Source organism: Corvus moneduloides, chromosome 5 (genome assembly GCF_009650955.1).
Source record: "Corvus moneduloides isolate bCorMon1 chromosome 5, bCorMon1.pri, whole genome shotgun sequence".
In the NCBI taxonomy this organism is placed as follows: domain Eukaryota; kingdom Metazoa; phylum Chordata; class Aves; order Passeriformes; family Corvidae; genus Corvus; species Corvus moneduloides.
The window spans coordinates 26,528,533-26,548,960 of NC_045480.1; the positions used below are offsets into that span (position 1 = coordinate 26,528,533).

Sequence of the window (20,428 nt, forward strand, 5' to 3'; positions counted from 1 at the left end):
TTGCTAGAATTCAGTGAATTCACAAATTGCTGAAATTAACACCTATTATCTAAGACTTGCAGTGAAAGCTGGAATATAAGCCTTCCATCTTTCATCTATAACTGTCTTTTCACTCTTAACTAAAACACTGGTAATATTAGCTGGTTTAGAAAGGATCTTTACATGAGATGTAATTTTAGGAATTTGCTGCAAAGTCAGCTTTAATTTCTGCTGCTTTTGCCTCTGTACTACATTCTGCTATGGGCTAGGTTGGACAATATGTTTTTTTGGGGGCACTCTTAAAAACTGGTTAAATGATGCAGTCAGTTAAAATACTCTAGATATTTTTCAACTTAAATCTACTTCAGTAGGTCAGATAATAGTGCAGCCCCCACCATTGTTTGCACTGGACAACTGAGGATATCGTGACCAAGAGCAAAGCGGGTGGGAGGAGCAGCCGAAGCTTTGCTGGGCTTTGCTGCTGAAAGCAGCATTTCATGCAACTGTAGTCTGTTTTGGCCTCTAATGTCAAAGCAACAATAATTTTTAGTAAGGAAATTTGGGTTCAATTACTCTTTTTTTTTTTTTTCTGTCCACTGCTATCAGTAGCCTAATTATTACATTGAAGCCCCTTTTCACTAAGAGAAATGTCACACAGTATTTTTTAATAGCTTACTTTCAGCAGCTGGGTGAGCTGCAACTAAATCTAATCTGGATTTATGTACTATCAAGTTGAGATTTCTAGCTTTTTCATCTTAACATTTTGCAATTTAATTTGTTCTTTTATACACTTCTCTATAAATACACTTCCAGCAGTGAAGCAGCTGATTTTTAGCAAAAGTGTGTAAATATCTTTTGGATCCCACTACCCCTGTTGAAATTCCATTTTCTGTTATATTAAAAATGTACATTTTTGAACTAAATAGTCAAGTAACTAAACAAGTAATACACTTGACAACCAGTGGAATTGCAGTATCTTACTGTTCACCATTGTTAATGTTCACCAGTGTTTAAAATTCATCTGAAAATACCTCAACATTGAAACATGGCAGAGGAAAGCACCCAATTTAGATCTTATATTGCATATGAGGCTGAAGCCTATGGTCAAAATATCCCAAGTCATTAGAACAGAAGGTTAACAGGAGGAAATAGTCAATTTGCTTTAGTCTGGTAGGTTCACAGTACCCAGAAATACAAACCAGAAGCATTTGCCTTACTTAATGGTTTTTCATTTTAGCATTTGCTTAGGGAAATTTTGTAGGTGATACTGCTTAGTTATGTGGTGCCAGTCTTGGGGTTACTGTGGAAGTATTGTGTGATCCAGACAGGTCTGAGAGTTCTGGAGAACGTGACTTCGTGGTGTGCTCTGGTTTGTATGTAATTGAGTATAGGATGTATGTTAGTATAACTGAGGTACTACTGCCCTCCTGCTTCTGAGCACCTACGCTGCTGGGCATCTCAAAGACATCAGCTGCAGTGATCTTAGATCTGACTTCTAAAACGAAAAGACTTGTCACTATTTTGTCTTGCCCTCTTCTTCCACTCTTTTCGCGTTATGGTTATATCTAGGGGTGAAGAAAGCAGTGGGAAAACTTCCTGGTGACTGAAGTTTTCTACTTGAACTGCATAGTAATTAAATCACACGGAAGCCATAATACAGTATTGTATTTGTTTTTCATTCATTCAGTATAATTCATCACTTTTCCCCTCTTTCCTGCAGCTCTCAAGAGACAGAGTTTGTACAGCAGCCCTTTCAGTGCAGTCAGTTACGCAAGTTCCTATAGTCCAAATACCGGTAGCCCCTACAGCAGTGGCTTCAACTCTCCCTCCTCAACACCAGTGAAATCTGCTTTAGTGAAACAGCTCATACCTCCTGGTACCTCAGGTAAGTCAGTGTGTGTCTGGTCTTTTCCTTACTTCCTCCTTTTCCTTTCACAAACATGCTCAGATAGACAACATTTGCATCAAACTAGAATAAGAAAGACTCCAGAATTTTTCAGTGTTTTGTAGGATGTGTGCATCATACAGTATTTAAACTTTTTAGGAAAAGCTTTTTTACATACTTACTGTCATGAGATACATGTAAAATGTTTTCTTTGGGTGTCCATGTCCCAGAAATCACTGATATATATTAGCAGTTAGACCAAAACACAGAGTTCATTCTGTGGACTTCCAAGTAGCTTCTGGAATTCACCCTGTAAAATTGACAGGGGTGTTAAGTTCCATGGTAGGTGTTCAAAGGTTAGGGGTTGGTAGTTGTGAAGTCTTTTCAACTATCCCATTGCTTACTAACTGAAACATTTGGTATGCAATGTATCCATCAGTACCTCTGACATGTGAACAGTATAATATAAGGAAGAAGCACGCATTGCAGTTAAGCATTCCATGAGACTTCGCAGCCAGCAGTGTAAGCGTTAACTTCTGGCAATATTTTATACTTCTATTCTACACTGTAGACACTTCCTTTGCATGAGAAAAATTGATGCCTGGAATGCATCTCTACTCTGAAGTTAGAGTGTTGGCTTATTGTATATAATTTAAATTAGCTTGCAGGGAAGGTGAAAAAACATTACATTGACAATCCAGCTATCACTAATTCACTGTGGACTTTTACAGAAGCCTGCGCTGCACGAGAGCCATTACCCAGTTTTTGGTTTAATCTTGGTAGCTCTGCTCTGCATTGTGCTACAATGACATACCTGCCAGGGGGACAGAGATGTAACAGGCAATGGGGTGTCAGCCAGAAGGCAGCAAACAGGAAGAGTTTTTCCTTGTTAGTTTCCATGTTACAGTTTAGCAAAGGTGTGTAGGTGGAACAGGTAGTATTTTCAGATAAACTGTATTTTAAGCATTCCAAATTGAATCAGTTCATTGAATCAGCAAGTCCTTATTGTTAAGAAAGATACAGTCAAACTTACAATATTACAAGGTAGTATGCAGAGATGAGAATGAAAGCACAGATGGAACCAGGTATGCAGTTGCTTTTTTGTAGAGCTGTGCAAACTTCTTAGCAGTTGAAACATGGTATGATAGACCAAATTACATGCCACTAATTTGTTTTGACACTACTGCAATGATTTTATAAAGTTGCCCATTTTTAGAAGGTAATGGCTAAGATTTGCTTTTGTAAGTTACATTTTCGGCCTAGGTTTGCAATAAAATAATCAAATGTTTCAAATGTCAATGTCTTAGTAGCAATCTCTTCAGACTGGTGGTTCTTTTACTAGGAAAGGAAATGCAGGTTCCCTTTTTTGTTTGTTTGTTTGTTTGTTTTAATAACAGCAATTCCTGCTACTTTATTTTCTTTCCACAGGTCATCTTAAAATTTCAGGAGATAGAAATCCTCCGCTAAGTCCACAGTCCTCTCTGGACAGTGAATTAAGTGCATCAGAGATGGATGAAGACTCTATTGGGTCTAATTACAAGTTAAATGATGTTACAGATGTGCAAATTTTAGCACGAATGCAGGAAGAAAGTAAGTGAGGGTTTTTTCCTGAAATCAAAGTGGAGTTGTTGGGGTTTTTTTTTTTAATTGAATAATTGCAGTAGCACTTGTTTAGTAAGATTGGAAAAGGGGTATAGATTCTACTATGGATGTACAAATATAGTTCACTTGAGAAAGCTGGTTAAGGACTTCAGCCACCAGGCTAAGGTAAGGAAGTTGCTGTGTGGAAGTTTTCTTTAGGAACAATAGACAAAAAAATGCTGGAGAGTATGAATTTTTAAGATACAATATTTGCTAAAAGAATGGTTGTTAAAATGGACTACAGCCTATCACCATTCTTCTCAGGAGATGGTGCCTTCCCGATGTAATCCAGTCTTGTTCACATCAGTGCTTAAACCGTAATTTAAATTACTAAAATGTAAAGTCAATATGGCAAAGAATAGTTAAGAAAAGCACCTATATAGATGTCTCTCTTTCATTATAACTTTAGTTGAGACTGTCTTCTTGTCCCTCTGAATTTGCAGAAAGTGGTAATAATTTCATTTGTCTAACTAGGTGGTCTCTAGACTGTTATTGCACATCCTTATCAGGGAAAAAAACCAAAACCAAGTGCCCAATATATGTACTTTTTAATAAATTATATATGTGTATTATGCTAATGTATAACGTTCACAAAAATACACAAATATACACAAATTTATAATTTAAAAATATGAAATAAAGACAAGATAAATGCTGTTTTAAAAATACTGGTTGTTCCGAATTTCCTTCCTGTATGCCAGTGGATTGGTTTGCGTATCTGCAGGGGTGTTGGCACCACGCTTCCAAGACCACTGATCTAACAATTCCAGTTTCTCTAGGAGTAGCTTATCATGTTGCTTTTTTGGTTAGATTCACTAATACATTGCAAGAGACATTTTGTTGTGGCTGCTATAATTGTTACAGGATGTTACATGATACCAAAATTATGATGTAGCCTTTGTTGCTGGTATCCAGCCTGGGAGAGGAGATGAACAAGTACATACACAACACACCTAGACTGATGACAGCTGTACTAGGAAAAGGAATGAACTCACCTACTTATTTCAAGTCATTATTAGCTGGTAGATAACTTTTTGGTACTAATCACAATTTATTAATGCCTCCAATAACAGGAGTTAAGGTGAGCCAAATTTGAGTTTGAGAACTGTGCAGATATCTGTGTGCACTGTCTCTAGTTTGAACCGTTTGTGGGCTGGAATCAAGTAAACAATGTTTTTGTTGCCAGGCCTGCGGCAAGAGTACGCAGCCACAGCTTCTCGGCGTAGTTCTGGCTCCTCTTGCAATTCCACCCGGCGAGGCACGTTCAGCGACCAGGAGCTTGATGCACAGAGCTTAGAAGATGAGGAAGATGGCACACATCACACAGTGCACCCTGCTGTTAGCAGGTTCTCACCATCACCTCGCAGTTCTCCCTGGCCTTCACCAAAACAATCTCCGAGAAATTCCCCTCGCTCCCGATCACCTGCTCGAAGCATAGAGTACAGTAGAGTGTCACCGCAGCCTATGATTAGCCGTTTACAGCAACCTCGTCTTTCGCTTCAAGGCCATCCTACAGACTTGCAAACTAGTAATGTCAAAAGTGAAGGTAAAAAACTGCTCGAAGTTCATTACACAAGTAGTTGTGTAGTTTCTCTAAAGGAGTTCCAGCAGTGTGCGGTCCTAAAACTATGTGCCTGTGTAACATCATGGTTTAATCTCTGAATTGCTGAAGAAAGCGCAGAGCAAGCAAAGCTGAAGTTCTCCTGGGGCACCCTTACAGTCAGATGAGTTGATAGACTTATATTTATTTTAGATCTTACCCAGTCAATGAGTATAATTGAGTTTTATAGTGACCAAGGTCTATATTTGGCAGGCAAAAGCACTAAAATAAAGCAGGAAAACTATCATTTACTGCTAGGGTTAGGCCTTGCAGATGACAGAATAAAATGCAGAGGAAAGTAACTGTGGTCAGATAAGAGTACCGTGGCGATTTATACATGCCTGTAGCCTGTGAGCTGAACGCTTTCTTCTGGTTGCACAGGACTCCAGAACTTTTCAATCATGAACATAGTCTTAAAAACATTAGTACTTAACCTCATGCATTTTAGATATCTCAAGCTGTGAAAACTGCTGCATAATAAATAATAAAGTTTGCAGTAAATTCAGTGCAATTATACTATATTGGCATAGAACAAAATAATATAATCCTGATACGATTTTCCTTCTTGAATGTACTTTCTCCTGGTAGCAATCTGGCAGAAACTCCTTTTACTGGGATGAAATTTTGCAAGCATATTCCCATTTCAGCAAACATAGTTTTTATCTGGCAAGTAAGATTTTAAATTTAGAAAGAATATACATTTAGATATTAAGAATTCCTCTTATAATAATGGTTTGGGGAAATTTTAGGTATCCAGGAAAATGTACAACACGAAAGCTAATCAATTACATTTTGACTTAATTGAGAATTCTTTTCCCATTCATTTCTTAAAATGGAAGTCTTAATGCATGCTAGACGAGCTGCAATAAAAATATCCCATGAGAGAAAAGGTACCAAAAGCTAGTATCCCACCTACCGGAAGTATCAAAATAGAGTGTGTGATCATGTTTCTGAAACAATTCCAAGGAATTATCTTGCAGTGGTTTTTGTGCAATTGAGTGTTGCTTGGTTATTCAGAGTTGATCATGCAGCAGCCAAGAAGAGTTGTTCAGGTTTTGTCTTTTTTTTTTTTTTTTAATTTTATTTTTCTAGAATGGTTGGAGGGAAATTTGGTTGACAGGGTTCAACAGTGTACCAGCTGCAGTGCAAAGCAATGCAAACTGCTAAGGGCAGAAAGTACACTTGTTGGAATATTCAGCCAATGCAGGCTTAGTTTTGTTTTCACTTTTAGTGCTTGTGCATGGGTAACATACTTCTTCCCTGCATCCCTCTTCAGAATCAGGTTGGCCGCTCATCCTGTCAAGGCATCTGCAGTCTTTTGTCCGAAATATGTTACCAACCCAGCTCTGCATGGGTTGGAGATACACAGAATGTCATTAGACTTGAGAAATACTTAATGGCATCTTTCCATATTCTGTGAACAGTGGTACAAATATTAGAAGGCCCCTGAAGTATCAGCATTAGCTGAGTAGATAAGTCATATATGAAAGATGAAGCGTAACTGGACACTTCAATAATTTTGAATGCTGTGTATGAAGAGGTTCTTTCCAAGTGGGTGGTTGTTATTTGTTGTATAAATGGACTGATATGGGACAAGGCAGTCTCAAAAATTTACTCAACTGTGTTGTTTTTACTCTTCAGGCAAGCATTTTGTTACAAATAACTTTGTAGGTAAATAATTTGAAAACTGTGCAAAACTGCAAATTAGGTTTGTCTGTTCAGCTTTCATAGTAGTACAACAAAAGCCAGAGAACCATAATCCAGATATGTTTCGATTCCAAAACACAATATGCTTGATTTTTTCCACCATCGGTGAAAAATGTTCATTCTTGCTTTTTTAGATACATAAGTATTTTGTATGTGATAGATTTGAGAAGAATTAATGTAACAAAACACACTTTTAAATTGCAATGTAGTTTTATATGACTAATGTTTTGTGTCACTTACATTTGGAGTTCAATTATGGGTTCGCAATCTGACCTTTGTCCAGCATCAGATTACACGTTGTGGTATCTTTGTATTATTTCATACAGAAAAACTAAGGCGTAGTCTTCCAAACTTGTCCAGGACATCTAACATCCAAGCTGAGTCTGTGAAAAACAGCAGAAGTGACTCAAACTTCCAAGTGCCAAATGGAGGAATACCTCGCATTCAACCTCAAGCCTCAGCCAGTAAGTACCTTTAGTGCTACTTAGTGTAAATTTCAGAATTAAGTGATGGTACTCGGCTGTCTTCCAGTCTCATGGCAAAGCAAAACATTGCATGCCACACTGGAGATGCTAATCTTGATTTTTAATCGGGCCTTTGTGAATCTGTTTTTATGGTACACAAAATACTCAAAAAACATCTGATTTCTTACTAAGGTGTCATTCATAGTTTCCTAAAAGTATATGTAGAAGTAATATAAAGAATATAAATAGAGTATTTGGGCGTGTCAAACTGTTTTCTTTCTAGGCTCTGAAAATCACCTAGATGATGTTTATTGCTTTTTTTTTAAACTAGTAAAACGTGACCTGAAAGTGTTCATTTCAGTTTAACACCTTAAGTTAACTCTTGTCTGCAGTTTCTTTCCTTCTTTCTTTTTTTTTTTTTTTTTTTTTTTTGGCATGTGGATTATATATCCTGTTGCCAATTTTATTTACTTCAAGTGTCAGTTACTTCCGAAAAAAGGTTTGGATGAACTTGTGTCTCACAAAACACGTTAGCCCATTGCTGGACTCCTGCTTCCTAGTTTGTCCAAAAGTGCTGATATGACAATGATGCTATTCTCACAAATCCTTGAAAATGGTGACCTTAAAGAAGCCAAAGCAAATGAAAATTAAATATTCAGTGTTTATATGTCAATATTGCCAGGTCCTGTTGTTTAAATATTTCCTGACCATTTTTTTAAAGCAAGTTTCTGAATTTAATTACTTTGTGTGACATTTTCAAGGGAAGAACACATTATGAATATTATTATGTGTAGAGCTTTGAACTATAAAAATGCTGTGATAAAAGTTCATCAGTAATCTAAATATTTGACGGGAAATGTAAAATAATGTTTGTGAATTAAGGGGTATTTTACCTATAGAACAATGAAGGCATAGTGGCATACCTAGTTGGTTGTCTTAAAACTTTCAAAACAATGTGCTAAAGCTACCACATACAGTTAAGTACAGAATAAGGAATACAGACCATGCCAAAGACTACAAGATTTCTGTCTTTGTACAGACTCAGAGCAGATGTAAGGGTTGTGTGGGCAGTCAGTCCCAGGTGTGTGATACTGTAGTAGATAGAAGTTAGTGTGACTTTACCATTGTTCATGTAAGTTACTCCAGCATCCTTCCACCTTGGCCCTCTTCTTCCACCTTTTGCAGACAGGTGGAATTTCCAGCTGAAAGGACATCAGTGTAGTTCAAATGCATGACTGTTACGTGTTAGACAGGCTTATTAAAGTATAAAGCACTCGAAACAGTTGGACAGCAGTTCTACAGATGTGCTATTTCAGTGATTCGAAGAATTCTCAAAATGACCTGAAAGAAAGTGAAGGAAAAAATATTTTTAGTAAAAATCTCTACAGACTTTTTTTGGTGCTTTACAATTGAGTAAACTGGGAAGGGAAGAGCATAGAGAGCAATTTAGTTAGCCAGAGGGCTATTTCCAGAATTAAAAGTATATTCATGCTTAAACTTTCTGGAAAGATCAGACAACAGAAGTCTCAGTATTCAATATTTAGTCAATTACTTCACTGCAGGAGCCAAAGTGGTGTGATTGTGTTTATATTTCTTTTTTCAACTTGTGGATGCATTAAGAATTACTAGGTAAATTTGCTTCTCTTTCATAGACTATTTCCCCAAATGTGAACCACTCTAGACCAACTTACATTTAAATGTAAGTTAAGTATCATTAATAAAGGCCAGATTTCTAGCTTTTACAGTTTCCCTGCTCTTACAGATGTTTGTCAGAGTCTTGCTATTGACAATCGTAAAACGGTTTGTGTGTGAAGTCAATGAGTAAGTATCTTTGCTTAGTCTGGATTAAAAAATTTTCTGCAAAACTGTACATTGTATAAAAATTTCCAGAATTGTGTCCTTTTTTATTGTATACTTTCTGTTTTATTGGTTTTATATTTTGTCACTTTGCACAAAGCACTGTTAAATTGCAGCAAATTTTTGTTTTCCCTTGGCAATGATTTCTGGGTATTGGGATTTGAAGCTTCCTCATACACCTGCTAGTTTTGCATGAGCTTACCTTTGCAAGGATGCTGGCTTGCCACCTGAGGTCACTACTTTGCTCCTTGTCAAAGATTTGCGGTTCATAATTTACTTGCACATTTGCTGTGGCTGCAATACTGAACTTGCTATGGTTGCTGGCATTCAAAAATGAGCTAGGAATCCAGTAAGTTTCTGAAAAGACAATTCCTCTTACAGTTTTATAGCCAAATTGTATTGGTTTGCTTACAGAAGAGAGGGAAGACACATATGATGTGTTCAGAGGTACAACTGTAAACATGAAAACATTGGCATTTTAACTTTTAGCTGCAATGTGGTGAACAATCCAAATTGTTTTTGAAAAGAGACTGAATTAAATAGCAGTTGTAACAATTAGAATCTTCATTTACTTTGATTCTCCATGCCATTCTGCAGAAAATACTTTTTTAATATGAAAGCTAGTACATATTTCACCTTAAAACACTGGAAGATACGGTAATATGTGTGTTCCCCAAGGAACAGGTATTATCTAAAGCGTTAGTGATGGGAAATCCCTGCATTGCGGTCCTACACCACACAGATTGTACAAAGCTGTAGAAGTTGTAGGGTGGCTTCCATGGAGGAGCTACCTGCTTTTGGATTGTGTGTGATGCTTTTGTACTTAGTAGAACTATGAGCACATGGATACTTTTAAGAAGAGCTAAATACAAAGCTTTCTCAAAGAGCTGTAGGTTGTTCAAACTATCAGTAAAGTGACTGGTCTGCTCGCCATGATCCAACTGCTTGGCATGTTCAGAATAAAAGGAGGAAGAGTAAGTTTTGAAGAAACCAAGTAGTCCAGGTCAGTTGATCAGAAGTAAATGTAACTACATGTATTCAGCACGCAGCAGTTGTGACAGGTAATGTCACAGCACGTGGAGCACATCAAGAGCAGCAAGTAGTGTGGATAAACATGCACTGGGCACTTATCTCAAACTGCATGTTTGCTCAGCATTGCTCAAATTGTACTGCCTAAGCTCTTTTCAGTGGTTTGGTGCACAGAAATGTTTTGCTGTTGAGTGTCTATTTCCTGGAGTCTCCATTGAGAAGGAAGGAATTTGATATGTGCATATTTTAAATCCTTTCCATATCATCCCACACCTCTGACTTGCAAGAAGTGTGAATAATGATGGGGGAAGGAAGTTCCGTGAGCAGTAGCGTATTGAAATCTTAGTGAATTAGGACAAAACAAATTCAAAATACGAAGGCAGAAGTTGTTCTTCATTTTGTGTGGTATAACAAAAACACTGATTCAATAAAAAATAATGAAGTGGAATATTTGAGGACTGAAGCAGTCTGGCCAGTGGACTGCTTCAGTAAATTTCTAGGAATTATGCTCATATTTAAAGATCATACTATGCTTAATTGGCTGTTCGTATGTATGCTTTAGAAAAAGTTTCTAGGAAGACCATGTGCCAGTTGAGTTAGAACTACATATTGCCACAGGCTGTTTTGGATTAGATTCTAGTTGGGAGAAGGAATAACGTTTTTATTAGTAGAAGGCACAGGCAGAATTTTACTGTGTTGATGTACAGTTTAATTCCTTTTTGCTGTTTGTTGAACATGACGGTTTTAGTTAGTTAGTAAGACTAAACTAACTAGACTGTCTAGTCATAATTTCAGCATGATGTTAAAACACGCGATGAATTTTTTATAATTCATAAGATACTGTGTATTTTGCACTGACTGAAGGATAGAAAAGGTGATAGCAATCATTATATGCTATCAAGCAAAAGGATTAACATTTTATTATCAGGACTGGAATTGTTCCTCCCCTGCCTTCTTTATAGTGATATTCACTAGTTGGTGATGGAGTTATTGAGCTTCCTTACTCAGGGTCAGGATCTTTATGCACAGCTGTTCCCCCATCTTTCTTCCTTCTCACTATGGAAGTAAACCTTGCTAGTGCAATCAGTTTTATGCTGGTATAAAACTTCATACACTGAGATAAGCAGAGATGTTTATTCATACATTATCATTTTACGAAGTCTCTGTGTAGTCAAAGCTTTATTTCACTGACTACTTTCCTCCTTCCCCCCCTTAAATATGCTGCGGTGAAAATAGGCTGAGTCAATGCGTTCCTTCTGGCAATGAGTAATTCTCTCCATGCCAAGATTCTGCAGCTCTTGGAACATTGGCTTCCTCTTGGTAACTGGTAGGTAGTGAGGTCATTTCAAGGCAGAACCAGCCCTTGAATGTTACTTGACAAAAGGCAGGACAAGGGAGCAAAGGAGCAATAAAAACCAATTTCCATCATGCTGTGTACATGCTGGCAGCTGGTAAGTCTTAGTATTAAGTCTTCATTTTAAGCTTAAATCCTCTTGCATACCTTTTGAAGAGGGAAAAAAAAAAGACATCTCTCAAGAAGGCTTAAGTCTCCATAACTGAAGAATACAATTTGTTTATATGATGATCATATTAGACAAAGATTTCTGCTTTTGTATAATGTTAGAATATTTTTTGAAAACACTTTTAAAATGAAAAAATTAGTCTTGCTAGGTCAAATATGAAAATTTAATTTTCATCTTTGTATCTAATCTTGCTCTCATATTGCTGTAGCATGTTTGCTAGGTGGCTTGTTCTCCCTTAGGTGTTTTAATTTTTGTTTTGCATTTCTGGGCTTTTTGCCCTGCAAGAAGCTTTACTCTTACCAAATCTGCGCATTTTGCACTGCAAAATTTCTGACACACTCCTCTGTAACTCTTTGCCATTAAGAGCAAGCACCATTCACAAAACCCCATCACTTCCAGAGTCATAACAGCTTTTTTGAGTGTTTTACTCACACTGCTCCTTGATGCTTCACAAGTGGATGCAATTCTGAAATTCCCAGTAAATTTAGTTTTCTTATCTTCTTAGACAAATATAACACTTCTTGTTTTTCAACAGCTCTGCAAAGGCAGAAAAATTTGCCTCGTGCTGCCTTCAAAACCAAACAGTTTCTTCAAACTCCATCTACAAAAGGAGGTAATTAACTTACATCCTCTTATCAAGCTCCAGCAAATCTCAAATAATGGTTCACCTGCATTAAATCTCACATGTTCTAGATTAATAAACTTGATCTTGCAAGTACTGTAGAGATTAACCAAGTGGTCCTTGCTGTATAAAAGTTAACTTCTTTGTCTAAATATTGAAAATAAACTGTGTTATTTAGGAGATTGAATTTTGAGATAAAAACCCAAGGAATGGTGACTTTCTAACATTAATCAGGAAATACGGATTAGAAAAGTAGACTCCTAAATGCATATTCACTAGGGCTATATTTGTATAGGAATTTTTTAAATTGCAAAATACAGTTTTTAAAACAAAAGGTGTAAAAATACTCATACAATCCTTTGTGCTGGAAACAAAAGCTAACAAATTTATCCTTGAAAAGATGAGTATGGACTAGCAACTTATTTTGCGTGCACTTGTGCTTTCTCTTTTCCTCACAAAACCAGAAGGTTAATCCCAACATAGATTAATTAAGTTTTTTTTGACTCAAGGAATTAGAGACTCTTTTATATAATATTCCAGTTTGCTAATGGCTGAACTTGGCTTTTTTTTTTTTTTTTTTAAAGAAGATAAATATTGAGTCTCTAATCCAATTATACAAGTTTTATCTGATTTTTAATCAGCTTTGGCAGACTTGTATGTGACACTGCCTCAGTTTCACATTTAAGGTAAACAGTGATTCTGGTTTTAAGCATAGTTGGTCTGTTGTCTATTACAACCAAGAAGATCTCATTGTAAACATCATATTACACTCAAGACTAATTCATGAGTTTGTAGATGCTAGAATCTTTTAAGCGTTGTAAGAGTCATTTGTGCAGACATGAGGGTGGCTGACAGAATGTATGTGTTTCTTTCCGGGGGTTTAACAATGCCAACTCCTTAGAGGCATCTTCATGCCATGCAGAAAGCTTTAGCAAAGTATGATGACTGTGAAACAGATTCACATGTCCTAAGAGGAAGTCTCTCAATAGTTTTCATACTTCATACCAATAGAGTAAAGTTTGCACAATGTTCTGCTTTGGCGTAAGACCACCATTGCTATTCCTCTGCAGAGCTTTCTTGGCTTTCTTTCCAGTTGGCCATGCCTTCCTCTGGATGTCTGGAACACTTATTAGGTCAATGGCCTCATCTGAACCTGTAGGACTGTACAGAAAATTAGCTTTTATTTGAGTTTGTATTATTTGTAAAAATGTATCAAACCTTAGAGAATGAGGAACAGTAAACATTGCACTGCCAGTTATATATTCCAGTTTATGGCTGTTGTCATTCCTTACTGCAAATGAGGACCCTTTCAGTTACTTGCTTTGTCTTTTTCAGTTATTTGCTATTTTATAGTCCTTCATGTGTTGGTTTTCTTTCTTCTGATCTGAGATCCTTATGAACGTAGAAGTATTTAGCAGCAATGAAGCAAGACTTTCCTTTCAGAAAAATGAACAGCTGAGCAACAATTGATTTTGCCTTCTTAAAATGCTGTTCATTACGTACCTTGACACCTTTCACACACACTTTGGCTTTTTTTTTTACCACTTTGTGGTAACATCTCCCCAGCACCTTCTCTTCTCCACCTCTCTCTTCATAGAGGTGCTCATCCACCCTCTGTACCTGCTCCAACAGGTCCACATCTTTCCTGTACTGAGATGACAGATCCGTTTATTGATTCCTTTAGTTATACCTCATCTGTTCTTTCATGTTGGGCTGATTCACCTCATCATAATGGTTGTGATTTAACAACTGCATTAGAATTTAATCTGTTTTCAAGTTGGTGTGCAGCAGCTGGCCTTGGAATGCAAGCCAAATAAGTTTGCAACTTCACAGCATCCTACTTTGCCACATGGAGATCTCGTGCTCCCTGCCCACAATCCAGGACAGAATCCAGAGAGGGTAGGACATCTAAATGTCATGACTGCACCATGCTTCTTTTTTTTTTTTTTTTTTTTTTTTTTTTTTTTTTGGTTGACAAATGTTTTAATTGTAGTTGTTTGTAGTTTACTTTCTAAGGAGATTGAGTTGTGTAAAGTTATTAAGCACTACCCTTACATGTTTGCATGTTTTTGTTAAACATGGATCAGCTAAATACTATACATAGATATGCAATTATCAAATAGTCTGTGAGGCAGTACCTCACTCTTTATAGTCCTGTCTTACAGATAGGCCAAACTGACTATAATGAATATCCAAAACTGCTCTGAGACCAAATTCTTTATCTGTAGAACAGAATTATTAGGCAGTTTGCCAGACTGCATCATGTGGACTGCTCTGGAAGACAGTTCATTCCTTTATGTACAAGAATGAATACAGCTCTCAGCAATGTCTGCAATGCTGTGCTGACAGGAAATGTTTTATGAATTGACAGCTCAAGTTTGCAGCATGGTAAAATATGGTCAGCAGAAGGCTAAAGAGAATGGAGAAGACTGATTTACTGGATCCTTACTTCTGCTGGGAATGTGACAAGCTTTCTTCAGTTGCAACGTTTTGTTGCTTATATTCCATACCTAAACACCTTTTCTCCCTTGTGCCTGTAAGAGGCCCAAAGCTGTATTCAGTGTTTATACACTGGCATTGCTCTGTTGGTAGCTGCTAACATGGTGCTGTGTTTGTGTTCCAACCATTGTAATGAGAAGTTCAGTGATAAAAGCTCCCTATATTTACAGTGTAGAGTCACTTGGAAATTCTGCAGGTTTGATTGCATCAATGTTACAGGCAAGATCACATTTAAAAAACTTATAATGTAATCTATCTTAGTCCTAGGAGCACTTTGATGCTCTTCTTGTCCAGTCATTCTGTTGTTAATGCTTTCCTTAATACATACTCTGGCTTGACGCCAGCTTTTATTTTAAGGTTTTTTACTTACTCTCCCTGCCACTTAGCAACTGTCATGTGTTTTTGACCTCTCTGTCACCTTTTCTTGTCAGCTTTTCCCATGAGTGGCTTCATGCTGTTTAATATTGCTATCAGGGGAAAGGCCCCCTTGGGTAATGCAGAAAGGAATCAAATCCAATTCACATCTGTAATGAGGTACATATTAATCTTCCTAGATGTTCCCTGTAAGAAGCGGCTTCAAAGTACAATCTCAAAACTACCAGTTCCTCTATACCCCATTTAGGATTACTTGTCTCCTTTCTCACTCCTCATGTTCTTAGTGGATCTACCTTGAAAATGATAATAAAAGCTGTGTTAAGGACCAGCTGCTTTATGTACAACATCTGTCAAAAACAATACAACTTTGGTCTCACTATAAAATGTTTATTTAATAGAGGAAAGAACAGTTCATGCAAATTTACTAAATGCAAACATGTTTTCGTTACGTGATTGATTTTATTGTCCTGTGTTGACTCTTACTGACCCACCCTAATCAGTTTGAAAGCTGGTGAAATTTCATTCCATTACTAAGATTATGGGTTAATTTAAGTATTCTGTTCAGTGATAAATTATGTGTAATTTGAAAATATTTCTCGTACTTGTGAAGAATTATGCTTAAGGTTTGGCATTATCAAAGGACTGTTGAATATTCTGTCTTACTAACCTATCCCAGAAAGGACTTGGTAACAAAACCTTGCATACTAACTCAGGTACAAAGTATTAGAAAACAGGTATTAGTTACAAACAGGTATTAGTTACACTGATAATTTAGGTAATGTTTGTAAGAAGAGGAAGGCTATAAATTGTTAGAGTTGTCTGGTTTAAGTTTCATAGCAGCACCTTAACCTCTTTCATTTTGGGGGTTGGCTGATGTCATCCTTAATCCAAACTACAGCATTATACCAGTTACTAGGAAGAAAATTAACTCTATCCCAGCTGAAACCAGGACAACTGACCCCGTCTTTTTTTTTTTTTTTTCATCTGCCAGAAAATGTGGGATGTAACCATATCTTTAGATGAATTCTAATTCAGTGGTTTAAAAAAAACAGCATAAGAGAAGTACCAAGATGCTCTGCACTCAAAATTTCATTATTGAAGGCTAATATACACTTTGAATCTATTTAAAGACTGTGTCACACTAGAATACTATATTCTTCAACGTGTTCTTTCATGGATGAGAATGAAGTTTACATGTTTCTGAAGCAGTTAAATTTCTTCTTAAGAAATATCTTCTTCTCTGTTTCTTTTGACTTGATTGATAAAAGTTATAGCCAAATGAGGATTACTTACAAATCCTGATAAATATTTGTAGTAAGCAAAAGAGGGCATTAGAGTTACAATATCAAAAACACATGACAAAGAGGACATCTGAATTCCTGTTTCTCATTGCTGCTTGGTTGGCTGTATTCCATTACACATCCCATATTGTTTGTATAATCACATAAAGTAATTTCCAGTTTTTAATTTCAGTAGTATTGTGACATAAGCTGAAAGTAATTTCTGTATTTTCCAGTACCTTCTTCGAGTAAATTCCGCTCGCCTGCAGCACCGTCTCCCTTAGCTCTCCGACAGCCAGTGAAAGCGTTCAGTAACCATGGACCCGGCTCGGTTGCCTCTCCAGAAGCCGCACAGCTGTCGCACAGTAGTTCTTCACCAGGGCCTCTTGCAGCCCAGAGCTCAGGCTTGCCAAGCCCTGCCAGCAGTATTAACAGTACTACTCTTACCAGACCAGCAGGGATGAGGAGTGGTTTGCCCAGACCCAGTGCCCCTTCCATGGGGGGCATCCCAGTGCCTCGTAGCAAACTTGCACAGCCTGTTCGCAGGTGAGTCTCTGACAGGTAGTCTTAGGTTGAAGTTTTCAAAATTAATTTTGTACGCTATGTATTTGTGCTGCTTCTTCCTGCAGTTGTTATTTTGATCTCAAGGTCTTCAGAACAGAAGTGGAGACCTCCTTGTGAAGTATTTCCAAAATGGTTTTGAATCCAAACGGAGAGAAAAAGGTTCTTGTATTAAAGAGTGAAGGTGAATGAATGAAAGTGAAATCAGTAATGGAAGATACTGAACTAAGTAAATAAAGTCTTAGTCTGGGCTGAGAAGGCAGCAAGAATTGGTCTGCATGTGGTAAAAGTTACCAAAATATAGCTGGCAAGAGAAAATTCACTTGTGTGACACATTCTGGAGTCAGAACTACTTGCTTCCATAACTCAAGCAGTGGTACCATGGTGAGAGTAGTTTCTCTCCTTGGGCAGCTCTCCTTGGTGCATCTTCCAGAAGGAAGATGCACCGAGACAGAGGAGGCATCCATAGCATTTGCTAAACTTAACATAAAAATCACTGCAGTTAACCCACAGGATGAAACAGAATTTTTAGTTTAAACACAACTGTGCTAGCACTCAGCTACAGAAGTTTTTTGATGTGTCTTTATGAAAACTACTGCAAGAGAGACTGAGTATTAACTGTGAATGCCAGTTTTCACTGAAGGTGGCAAGTAGAAGCTGACATAAAGAAGCAGTCATCCATGAGAAATACTAAGAATCTCCTTAAACAGAAGGGAAAAACAATTAGTTTCTAGTACTGTAGAAAAAGATTAAATGGTGGTAAATAGCACAGTGGAAAAGTTCTGTTCTGCAGTGAGTGTTGGGCAGGGAAATGACAAATGACTGTCACAGCACTTACTGTTTTGCAGTTGGAGCCAGCACTGGTCAGCAGTGTGGAACTTTGTGTAATAAAAAGCAGTTGTTTTGCTAGGAAGCTGGTGATAGTAGTGAAGTGTGGTTGTCCAAATCACAGCTTGTCTTACAGAAAAGTATTTCACTTACTAAACTTTTTTTTTTTTAATTGCCTTTTATTACCTTTTTTCAAGTTTACATGTATAGGACAAAGGGAAACAGCCCCAGCTTGCACCAGAGGAGGTTTAGATCAGATATTAGGGGAAATTGCTTCATCAAAAGGGTTGTCAAACATTGGAAGAGGCTGGCCAGGGTAGTGGTGGGGTCACCATCCCTGGAGATATGTAAAAGATGTGTAGATGTGGCACTTCAAGACATGTTCTAGTGGTGGATTTAGCAATGTTGAATTAATGGTTGGACTTGATGATCTTAAAGATCTTTTTCAGCCTAAACGATTCATGGTTCTATAATGCAGACTCTGTACACAATGCAATAATCAAGTTTCTACGAATGTCAGATTTTGATGTAAGCAAAATGTGACCAAATAAGGATTTGCCTGTTTATATACATCAGTGAAAAAATGGCCTATTTCACGTGGAAGCAGATTAGGTTTGCGTTTTCACAGAGTATAATAGCAGTAAGTTTTCTGTCTATTTATTTATTTAGCCTTTTTTTCTGACATGGTAGTTGCCAAGATACAATACATGCGACCTGAAACTGAAAATACTCTGGGGTTTATCTTAAGTAAACTGTATTGCAGAGAAGTAAATGAATTAAGTCTATATTTCAATTATTTATAAAATGTTTAAATTGTTATATATTGTAGGTAGAAACTTCAACAGTTATATATGAAACTGAAAAATATTTCATTTCATTTTAGATCATTACCCACTCCCAAGACATATGGCAACGTGAAAGATGAGAGTTGGAAAGATGGCTGCTACTGATCTGCAAAGCTTAATGCAAAGTTCCAGTGCTCATGGATACTTCCTCACCAGGCTATAAGACAGCTTGATTAAACAAACTGTTCAGATGTGACTCTTGGGATTTGTAAAAATTCCAAATCTCTCTGTCTCTAATTAGCACAAACTGGCAGAGATTATTATAAAGCAGCACTTTAATGACATCTAACATCAGATGTTTGGTGGTCATACAATCACTTCTACATTAAATTGCTATCAGTTCTGGGGGCTTTTTATTGCTTGCTAAAAATGTTATCAATATGAGCATTTATGAGAGTGGCCAATGTCTGGGCAAAAATGAATGAATGCCAAAGAAATGCCCATCTTGAAAAACGGCAAGGATAACTATGAGCATACATTATCCAAAACTTCATTTTCAGCCTGTTTTAACTCAGCAGAAAGATTGGTGAATATGTACTATTGAAACAAGGCTACATGAATCAGAGCTAATGTTCTGATTGCAGACTGCTACAGTGCTGGGGAAATAATGCTTTTGACAATTGTGTGAGATCCTGACTGGGGCGAGTGGTACGTATACCCTTCAGGAAGAATCAGCAGTTACTCTGGAGGATTAGGCAGAACAGGGGGTCATAGCAATGACTTACCGCATCAGATTGAATGTAGCAGACACACACAGTGCAATAGTATAGATCACATCTTTCCTATGTTGACTTATTGGCTTTACATACTCTTATGTTTGATTGCCAAAAGGGCTTAGTTCAGTTGTACAATCTATCTAACCTTAAAAGTTCCTGGCTCAGGAAAGATGGCCTTCACTATTGTAGCCACATTTTTAACACATGGCTTGCTATTTGGGGAAAACTTTTTTAATAGCAGGTTTCCTTGCAAAAGAAAGAGCAAGTGATAATTTTGATTTGTTCTAATACCATACCACTATACTTGCAGCCTGCAGCAACTGTAAATGCTTATAGTTAAGGAGAAGGAAACACAACTATGCACTTGTAACATACAAATTTTAAGGAAATGAGTTGACTCTTGATGCCAAATGATATTCATTTAGGTGATGTTCCATGGTATGAGGGAGTTTTCTGTATCCTATTTTTTTACTTTCATCCATTTCTTAAATTGGTTTGTTTTAAATTGTAAATATTTTTACAGAAGATATTGCCCATGTAAGTGTGTTTAAATATGTACTTTGCCTTACATATGTGTATCTTACATTAACTGGTAACAGAGTATGAAACCTGCTATGTCTGTTTACAAGCTATTAAACTCCTCTGGTGACTCTGACTTACTCTAACACATTTTGCTCAGAACAACTGATGTATTTAGCATTGAACCATTGTTTTCTGTTCTGGAAGACATCATGCAAAAATCTGTAGCTAAAGTTGTATTGGGTGGGACTAGTTAAGTGGAAGGGATTTTGTTTGAAGGTTTTTCAGTATTTTGGATGTACAGTTGATGAAGTAAGAGAATGTGAGTGGTATATCCTTTGTGCAATGACTGACAAACACTACAAGTTGGATTGGACGGTAGGTAGCCTTCAACTGCATTAGTATCTGAGTTTGGGACTGCTGGTGTATTTTGCCTCCCACCACTAAGAGGATAACTAATCCTGAAATTCTAGCACTTGAATTTTAGGCCATCATTAA

General features: G+C 37.1%; 1 protein-coding gene across 3 annotated transcripts in view; it reads left to right on the top strand.

The window, feature by feature from the left end:
* Nucleotides 1-20,180, top strand: part of SLAIN2 (SLAIN motif family member 2) — a 33,423-nt gene extending 13,243 nt beyond the window's left edge. The window contains exons 3-9 of one of the 3 annotated variants that reach the window (XM_032108968.1): nucleotides 1,700-1,864; nucleotides 3,293-3,454; nucleotides 4,692-5,051; nucleotides 7,139-7,276; nucleotides 12,221-12,298; nucleotides 16,698-17,007; nucleotides 18,734-20,180. In XM_032108968.1, coding sequence (XP_031964859.1) covers nucleotides 1,700-1,864; nucleotides 3,293-3,454; nucleotides 4,692-5,051; nucleotides 7,139-7,276; nucleotides 12,221-12,298; nucleotides 16,698-17,007; nucleotides 18,734-18,800 — 1,280 coding nt within the window. In that variant the 3' untranslated portion in view covers nucleotides 18,801-20,180. Of the gene's footprint in view, nucleotides 1-1,699; nucleotides 1,865-3,292; nucleotides 3,455-4,691; nucleotides 5,052-7,138; nucleotides 7,277-9,038; nucleotides 9,343-12,220; nucleotides 12,299-16,697; nucleotides 17,008-18,733 lie in introns of those variants that run through there. The other 2 variants (XM_032108969.1, XM_032108970.1) reach the window with 2 other exon arrangements.
* The last annotated feature ends 248 nt before the right edge of the window (nucleotides 20,181-20,428 follow it).